The sequence below is a fragment of the Gavialis gangeticus genome, unplaced genomic scaffold (assembly GCF_001723915.1).
Source record: "Gavialis gangeticus isolate Ggan-Ray unplaced genomic scaffold, GavGan_comp1, whole genome shotgun sequence".
Taxonomy (NCBI): Eukaryota; Metazoa; Chordata; order Crocodylia; family Gavialidae; genus Gavialis; species Gavialis gangeticus.
Genome location: NW_017728997.1, coordinates 2,107,584 through 2,117,167, shown reverse-complemented (window position 1 = coordinate 2,117,167; position 9,584 = coordinate 2,107,584). Strand labels below are relative to the sequence as shown.

Genomic DNA, 9,584 nt, shown 5'->3' with positions numbered 1-9,584 from the left:
TTAGCCTACTCACTTGCAGAAGTGAGAAGGCCTGGGTTTTTTTCCCCTCTATACAGTCTTGACAGCACCCAGGTCTCTCTTTGCCACATCCTGGACTGGAACCTAACCTACCAGGATACAGACCTGCTCTCTTTAAAAGCCAGAGGGGTTCTGACTGAACCACTTTTGGAACATAACAAACCCCAAAGAGTTGAGATGAGAACTCAGATTTTGCACAGGTCTGGGCAGTAGCAGAAACCTCTAGACTACAACATCCCCATCTTCTAAGAAGAGGTGCACCCCATTCATCAGCTCCACAGCTCTCCTCTCCATACCAGATCAGGCAGGAGACCTTAACCCTGGCCAGTGCCCATCCCAAAATTCCTCATCCCAGGCAGGCACTAAAACCACCAGACTCTTGCAGCATGACCTAGCCCCTGCATCTGTACTGGTACTCCCCTCCTTAGGTCTTAGAGAGATAGCAGGGAGGATCATATAGCCCTTCCCTGCTCTTTAAGCACAGGATCTTAACCAGAAACTTTAATGTGTTGGGCCACATGGCTGGATGGGAAAAATCAGCATAGCTTCTATACCAGGATCATAGGAGTTAACAGGAGTGATCTCATTGGAGTTATGTCTGTTTGCAGTAGTTGATGTTTTGGCTTATGAACATGTTTGCAAATGGCCAGCCACCGTGAATACAAACCACCCTCACAGTCAAGCCCTAGGCTCACTGATTTCAACTCACCAAATGATTGTAAGTTCAGAATGGTATAGCAAAAGGCCTCTTCCATTACAACGGACACAGTGCAGCCAACCACGACCATAACAGTATGAGCAACTATAAAGGAAACACAGTATCAATGCACTTGCTTTAGGAGTAGGCACATCTACACACGATGCTTTAATGAGTGCTAAAGGAACACATCTACACGTGTGCCCTTAACGCACATTAAAAACGGTGAATTTAGGCGTGAATAGTTAATTGCATTAACACACATGTAGACATGTTAAAGCACATAAATGCTCTGTGTGTGGATTGACTTGGGACTAACTTTGGGACAATCCACAAACAGCGTTAATGCACTTAAATGCCTGCACGTGTAAACACCTACCTAAACTTGCTTAATGTGCATTAAGCTAACGCGCATTAAGTTTAGGCACACTTAAATGCACATGTAGACACTCCCAATGTCACCTAAATATCTCCTCCTCCTCACACTTGGGTACATCTACACAGTGCAAGCAGCACTGCTTACAGACATCCAAGATGGCCCTGCACATATTCACTGCCGAAGAAAAAGCAACATCTCTGCTTCCATGTAATGTTACACTTCTCCACAACGTGCTGCCTTCTGTCATATCAACACATCCTTTTCTCTACCTGTCAGTCTAGTGAAATTATGAGACATTTAGCTTAGGAATTTTCTCTTGGAATGCATATCTACAGTATGGAGTCCTCAGGTTTCAGTATATTTGATGCAGTATTATCATTATGGGATGCAAGTAATTAATTAATTACTTTCCTGTCTCTATTTAAGACCCTCCATAAAATGGAGATCTTGCATGCAATACCTCACAGGGATTTTCCATGCCCTAATTCATATTTGAAAAGCATCAACAAACAAGGCACATTTTTTCACTTGCTATCTCTAAATAACAAGGCTACAATGAACATCATCTGAATCTACCATTTAGTTTGGCTCTTTTTTTCAATTGGCGCCTATCCCTACTGTTAAAGAGGAACAATAAAGAGACATCTGGTAAACCGAGTGCACAAAGAAATACAGGTTGCCACCTCACGATTTAGCTTTTTCTTACCGTGTGCGTCCCACCCCTCCACAGAATGTGCAAAATCCAGAACTAGTATCGGAGGTAGTACTAACAGATTGCCAGCCTGACCCGTTACAAGATGAGCAAGAAACCTACAGTTAAACAAGAGAGGGAGGGAATCAGAAAAGGGCACTTTCTAACAATTTGCTTTTCTGTTCTTTTGGTCCACGTTCTCCATAATAACAGTACGCAGAAGGATCAGAATGGGGATGGTCTAGCAGGACAGTGCACTCTTTTATTTAAGCTTATATCTATTTATATACTATGCATACATAGCTGTGCAACAATAATGTAGTGAACTCATCCCTGTGCAGAAAACCCGCGTGCAGTTTAGTCCCACATCACTCTTATTTTGGGGGGCCCACATGAAATTAAGTGCTGCAGGTTGGCCTGTTATATATAGATGACTGTTACCCTAATGCACAGTAATGCCCCCATATACACTATCCAATTGTAGAAGACTTAATACTGCAGCTTGCTGTGACACAACTCCAGTTACATCACTGTAGAACAAGTTTATGAATCCATCGGTTTAAACCATACAGCACAAAAATCATGATTTAGCTGCATTATGATGTCTTTGGTCCACACTGCTCTGCGATCATCTTTCTGTTCTGTATCTTAGCTCATATTTATAACTTGGTATCTGCATCTAAAGTTGGAAGCAGAATCCATCCACATTTGCAGGGCTCACGTGCACGTGAGAAACTAACAGCTACAAATTCCAGAATTAGGCCTACGAACAGAAGGCAAGAATTCCTTCCACATCTATTCTTTCTTCCTTCTTAGGAAATTATCGAGGGGGCCCATGCCTCTGAGTCACTGCTGACGTAAGTAGCCCTTATCACCCACAGACCATGTTTTTTCTCCCATAAGTTGCATCCTTGCATCTCTTTCATTGCATCCTTTGGAGCATCCAGTCCTTTGCCAGCTTGAACTGCAATCACAAGAGGTACTCCTGTGTTGTTCTACTTTAACACCGACTGACCTAGAGAGAGGAGCAACTTTGTACCACTGACAAATGCCCTGCTGGTTCTCATTAACAGCAGGATGCCACAGCACAGAGGTTCTAGCCAATTATTTTACAGACTTCACATCCTGAATCTACATGGAAAACCTGGAAGAACATGCTAGAGTCTGCAGTGGCTGTAGACAGGCAGACTAGCCACCAAACAGTGAAATACCAGAAGAGTATTTACAATCAAATGGGGATTTTTCTTCTTTATTAACTGCTATTAAGTCCTTAATACCACAATCGTGCATCGGCTTAAGGACACTTTAGCTGCCGTCTTCTAGATCCTTGTCACCGACCACTGTAATTTGATGCTGGTATTTCTCCTCCTCCCCCCAACTCCCTTTTTATCTGTTCAGATAATATGCATGGCTACATACAAGGTGACAGGTACAGCGTTCAACTTCTGTCCTGAAACCTCCTCAAATGCTCTGGGTTACACTAACTTTATTAAAATACCATTTTTGTGGCGTCTTCCAGCTCTTATCATTTCCTTAGGTACTGACTTGAAACCAGTTGCACAGGGGCTATATTTAATCCCTTCTTTATTAACAAAAAGGTCTGCATTTAAATTTAGTAGTATATACACAACCAGGCTTTTTTTTTCCTCCTGTAACACAGGGGCAGATTCACCTCCCACTGAAAGAAAGATGTGCATTCATATTAATGGACTCTGCATCGGGCCCACAACCTTCTATTCTTTAGATGTCATATAACAAATTATGACTCCTTTCTGACCTTTTCTTTTCTCATTGAGAGATTTGTCAAAAACTTGGAGGAGCTGCCTCTCTTTTGAAAGCAGAAGACACCTGTTTCCTCAGTAAATCATTAAGACCTGACTTTATCTCTTCCATACATCTGGAAGGAAGACCAATGCAAACTGAATGTATTATATACACATAATTGACACAAGCTCCTAGCTGCGCCTGTTTCTCTCTGATATCTTGATGACATTTGCTCATCAAGAACTCAGAAAAACAAAGGAGTAGGAAAGTATGGGCCGACTGGCTTTTATGCCCTTTTCAAAGCATTGTTTTAAAGAAATGTAAGTGCTTTCTTTATTCTGTACATAAAATACTCATTAGAGATTTTATAACATATCATACCTTTCCTGATCCAGTACATCGGGTGCACTGGGCTTTACCAGTTCCATGACACTTAGGACAACTCTGAAATCAAAGCAAACAGTATAAGCACAGGGCTGCTAGCAAACTGCTACACTGCGTTAAAAGAAAAAAGGCAGCACCTTTCTCTTTTTGCTGGCAGTCATGCCTATTGGTTTTACACCCTACAAGCCAACATACTTACTTCAGTCTAATTTTCCTTTATGCTGTCAGCCCACTGTTAAAGAAAGCTACAATCCCTAGCATGGCCCAAGATTCAGTCATGAAATTAAATGCTTACAGCACCAGAAGCAGAAAGAATAAAAAGATTGTGTCATCTTCACACTGAAATATGCACCCAAAGAGTTTCGGCTCCTTTCCATACAGGAGTCTAGTTGATAAATGTGTAAAAGCTGGATGTATACTTTCTTTACTACGTTATTGCATGTGCATAAGAAACAGTTGGGTTGATTGTTCAGCCTGGATTGTTTGTTTTATTTCAGAAGTAAAAATAGTCGTGCTTTGTTCTTTTGGGTGGATACAAATCCTTTTACATGGCAGCCTTCCCATTTGAAATGCATACTCCAGACTATTTCAAGCAGCATAAACAACTCCTTGCCAAAAACAAGTGCTAATCCTCTATCTAAAGCTATTAAAATACTATCTCATTATTTTGAGCAGCAAAAACAATGCTCTCTGCCAGAATCCAGAGTTATCTTCTCTTATCCTAAGCCTTGATGGGAAGAAGCAATAAATATAATGTCCCAGAATGGCTGTTTCAAACAGTTAAAATAATTGTGCCAAACTATATGCATTTGCAAAGACATCGCAAACAAAATTACAGAAATATTATAGAAAAGTGATTTTAAAATTAATACATAATCCAGTCTTCTGCATTTTGGACAGCACGATGCTGTTTGGCTCTGATACTGCACAGCTGAAGTCAGTGGGAGGTTTGCCACTAACTTAGAGTTCATAGACGAGTACAGCTGGAAGGGACCGCAAGAGACCATCTAGTTGAACTGGGGATTGAACTTGTAACCTCGGTGTTATTAGCACTAGGCTATAACCAATAAGATCAAGCCACGAGAAGGAGCCAGAACCTTGAATTTGATGCTGCTGTTGAAAGAGGTTACAAGGTACAGCAGCTATGGCTGGGATCAGAGAACTCCCTTGGGATGACTGCTTATCTCTATGGCATTTGGCTTCCTATCTGTAAAATGGGGATAATATCTCACTTCTCTCACCCTTTGTCTGAATTTTGATTGCAAGGTTTTTCAAGATGTGGGTGGGTTCTTAATATGTACCATGCACAACGCAGAGCTGATTTCAAATGAATCTTCTACAAGATGCCTTTGTGAAATAAGTAATATTACTTTAAAAGACTCTCATGTCTGGGACAAGAAAAGCTGGGGTTACCTGTACTGAATAGGTGTGAGGCACCGGGAAATGCATTTCACAGTCCGTAAACAGGGGAGGTGCATCCACTTCTATTTCCCAAGGGGCGGGGGGTTCTGCGACCTCAGGAGAGTCCACAAAGCCACCTAAAGCAAAAGAAAGAAAAGGCAGTCAGGAGTTAGTGTGGCAGGTTGTAAAGCTTCAGGATAGCATGGCACAGGCAAAAACATCACCACCTGACCTGCCTTTTAACACAATGCATATATCAGTGCAGTAGAAGTGTGCCCAGTCAATGGCTGTCATACGCTTATCCACAAAAAAGATGCACCTTAGTCACTAACATTTGATCTCTTCCATATGTCCCATCCCCCTCGCCACCCTGCTCCTGTTCTGCAGGAAATCTTCATAGGGATGAGTGGTGCTAGTTAGGACCTGTGATTTCTGAGATAACAACAGAAATCCCTAGGATCTGTGTTCATTCTAATAGCTTGATCTTATTGGTTATAGCCTAGTGCTATTAACACCGAGGTTGCAGGTTCAATCCCCAGTTCAACTAGATGATTTCTTGAGGTCCCTTCCAGTCATACTTGTCTATGAACTCTAAGTTAGTGGCAGAGCTCCCACTGACTTCAGTTGTGCAGTATCAGAGCCTAACACCATCATGCTATCAGGAGCTCAGTGAACAACTGTTCACTAGGGCACCCCCAGGGAAGACCATGACCAATGGATACAAACTCCTGGAAGGCCACTTCAGGCTCAATCCCAGGAAAAACTCCTTCAGTCAGGGTGTCCAGACTATGGAATAAACTCCCTCCAGAGGTGATGCAGTCACTTGCCATGAAGGTTTTGAAGAGGAGACTGGATAGCCACCTCGCTGGGGTCACCTAACCCCAGTTGTCTAGAGCGGGCAAGGGGGGGGTGGACCCGATGATCTGCAAGGTCCCCTCCAGCCCCTAACCATCTATGAATTTGTACTGAGACTCACTAAATGCCTCAAGGAAGCCAGTTAATCACTGATCAGCTGGGAAGGATTATGGAGCATGGCTGATCTGTCCTGGACTCAAGCCTACTTTGGCCACAAACATGGCAAAACTACAGCACCATAGAGGCAGCCATAGGAGACAAACTCTCCCTCCAGTCTCTGGTGCAAGAGAGGCCTATGGAGTCTGCACCATCTGCAAGGATATCGCAGTCTCTTCCAGCCTTACTAATGGCAATCTCTCAGACTGATGCGGGGTCCGCCTCCTCCCCATTTTGAACAATTTTTGTGAATTGTGACTCACCCTCCTGCAGCAAGCTCCTTGCACTTTCCTTCAGCTAACCCACAGCCAAGGTCACTATGCTTCATGGGCCAAAGATCCTGCCCAGTAAAGCCTATGTTTATAACCATATAAGGCTACATAAACTTAACTAATCCAATCCGTGTCTCCCTTTTTACACTGTGTCCACACCCCTGAGATTTAAACAGCTTCCTCCGCGCTCCACTCCCTACCCCCATGATTTCTTTCCCAAAGCCAGAAGGATGTTACAATCCACGTGGCTCTAAGGTCAAAGAGAAAAAGCTTCAGACCACTTGAACCAATGGGGAAGTTAATTCTATATCAGGCACAATGACTCTACCAAGCCGCTTTCTATAGTGTTAAAGAGCATCCGTCTGAAATTAAAAAACATCATGCTATTTCCTTTTATTATGAAAGGCAACTGCAGTAGATGGTGGGAAAAGTTCCCTAACCAAGCTATTGCCCATGACTTTGTGAAAAATCATAAGGCCTAATCTGCAGCCCATTCAAAGGCAGCCCACATCAACAACCGTGAACCAAGCCTAGAGCAAGACGGCCCAAAAAAATAGAAAATAAGGGTGAACTGCAAAAGAGGTTGGCCAGCACCCATGACACATTCACCCTCCCATACCATTTTCCTCACTCCTTTCTCCTTTTCTGTGGGGACTTGTTTCAGTGTAAACCAATAGGAGCAACATAACCATTGCACTTCTGAAATTAGACCTCAGGTTTCATTTTGGAAATTGGGGTACTTGATACCAGTAGCACCTTTTGACATTTTCAGCCGCATATCATAGAGTCACAGATTGCGAGGCTGGAAGGGACCTCAGAAGATCATTGGGTCCAGCTCCCTGTACCAGGCAGGAAAGTCAACTGGGATCAGGGGACCCCAGCGAGGTGACTGTCCAGTCTCCTCTTGGAGATCTCCAGGGTAGGTGATTGCACCACCTCTGGAGGGAGCATATTCCACAGTCTGTACACCCTGACCATGAAGAAGCTTTTCCTAATGTTAAGCTTGAAATGGTCTTCCAGGAGTTTATGGCCATTACTCCTGGTTATCCCCAAGGGTGTCCTGGTGAACAGTTGTTCACCGAGCCCTAGATGTACGCCCCTGATGTAGCAGTAAGCTGCTACCAAGACCCCTCTCAGTCTTCTCTTTTTCAGGCTGATCACTGAGTTGGTTCATGCACGCTGCACAAGATCATTCATAAAGCCTGTAAGTCCAATGACACAGTAACTCCCAAAAACACTACATCATGTTGTATCTGGTCTCTGCTAGGTAAGAGCTATGATTTGCTTACCATTATATGGTTCGCTGGCTGGATACGTTTCTCTGTTTTCAGTGAAGGTTTTCAGACGATACTGATAAAAGCAAACCAGAGTCAACTTGAATGAAAAAGTGCTTTTTATTCACTGTGAGGAGGTTAATCCTGGTCCCACTGAAGTCAGTGCCAAAACCTCCATTGACTTTGGTGACAGTAGGATTTGCTCCCAAGCAAACATAAAAACCACAGTCCTGGTCTCAGGGACATGAATTGGACAGAAGAGTAGAACAAGGAAAATCACAGATGACTGAACTGTGGAGCGTAAGGCTGTGTCCTGGCCGACTGCCCAAGAAGTCCTGATATAGAGAAATACTAGCATAACCACCAGAGCATGAGTGTCTACACCACCTCCCTCCCACAAACATCATCATGAAACACAGGTCTCCTACTTCCTCATGCTTATGTGTGCTGAACCCTGGATGCAAAGCAAAGTAGCATGGTCCTGAGTGTATGCCAGTGAGCACACCTGAAAACCTAGGAGTGGCAGTGTGCACCCTCTAAGATGGCTCCACTGATTTTTAGGGACTGGGTCACACAGAAAGGGAGGGGGTGGGAAAGACGTGCTTCACAGTGATGCTTCTGGGTCTAGCAGGGGGGCAGTACAGACAAACCCTGGGGGTTCCTCAAGCTAGCAGTAATGCTTCACTCCATGGAAACTGGTTGTTTAGCACCACTGAGAGACACCCATGTTTCAGGGCAGGATGTCCAGGGCTCAAGACCTGGTGAAGACCTGTACCAGAAACTGCTTCATTTGCACAAGGAAAAATCACCTAACAACTTTGATCACTGATATTTGACCTCAACACTTAGGGAAATGCCCTCACCTCACCTGTCCAACCTGAAGAAATCTCTAATGTTCTTCTGGCCAGCTTTACAGTGAAGGGGGAAAAATCCTTTTCTGGACTGCACTGCAGAGGTTTTTGCTTCATTTGCCTCAGTTCCTCTGAAGAAATCACTCTCTATCAGAACAAACCGTTTTTAAAAGGGCCCACCTTAGCTGAAAAGGGCCCATTTTAATGGGAAAAATTGCAAGGTGGGGCCTATCTATGAAATACTACTGTGAATATCTCCCACAGCTTCACTTTATATCTGTGATGTGTGTCTGAAGCCATAAGCTAATGCAGCAGGACCAGAAATAAACCTGCCATGCAGTTTTGCCTGCTACTGTACTCACTCTGTATGTGTTGCATGCTGTCAGGTTCTGGACCACCATGTGTTTTGCAGGGGCAGTCCTATAGCAGCACTTGCTGGCTGCATACTCTAGGAAAGCTTCTCTGGCTTCATGCTCAGAAATAGGTGGGATGCTAGAAAAAGAAATAAAAGGCTGAGAAACTGGGCACTCCATTTGCTTCTCAAGAAGATGCTTCTTTAAACAGCAAGGGGGAAAAAGTCAAATCTCAGTAAAGATTGCGAAAAGTCACTTGCAATTAGGGATGCTTCACTTCTGGGTGTCCAGATAGAATATCCTTTTCTATCCATCTGATTTTCAGAGGGTTCCTATGGCTGCTTTAAGATCTATCACCGAACATCTAAAAGTCAGGGCAATTTGACTCACAGATCAGAAACTGATTTAAACCTGTAACAGGAAAGACGTTCAGTGCACATAAACCAGTTTGAAAATAGCTGAAACCAGTTTGAGATAAACCTGGTTGAA

The 9,584-nt window shown here is 43.5% G+C and overlaps 1 protein-coding gene across 3 annotated transcripts in view; it reads right to left on the bottom strand.

Annotated features, from left to right (window-relative positions):
• LOC109288940 (protein SSUH2 homolog) overlaps positions 1-9,584 on the bottom strand; it is a 44,168-nt gene that overhangs the window by 8,690 nt on the left and 25,894 nt on the right. For all 3 annotated transcript variants that reach the window (XM_019504694.1, XM_019504695.1, XM_019504691.1), the window contains 6 exons: positions 9,105-9,234; positions 7,907-7,967; positions 5,347-5,471; positions 3,931-3,993; positions 1,801-1,904; positions 728-820 (listed from right to left, as the gene is read on the bottom strand). In XM_019504694.1, the coding sequence (XP_019360239.1) occupies positions 728-820; positions 1,801-1,904; positions 3,931-3,993; positions 5,347-5,471; positions 7,907-7,967; positions 9,105-9,234 (576 nt within the window). The remainder of the gene's footprint in view (positions 1-727; positions 821-1,800; positions 1,905-3,930; positions 3,994-5,346; positions 5,472-7,906; positions 7,968-9,104; positions 9,235-9,584) is intronic.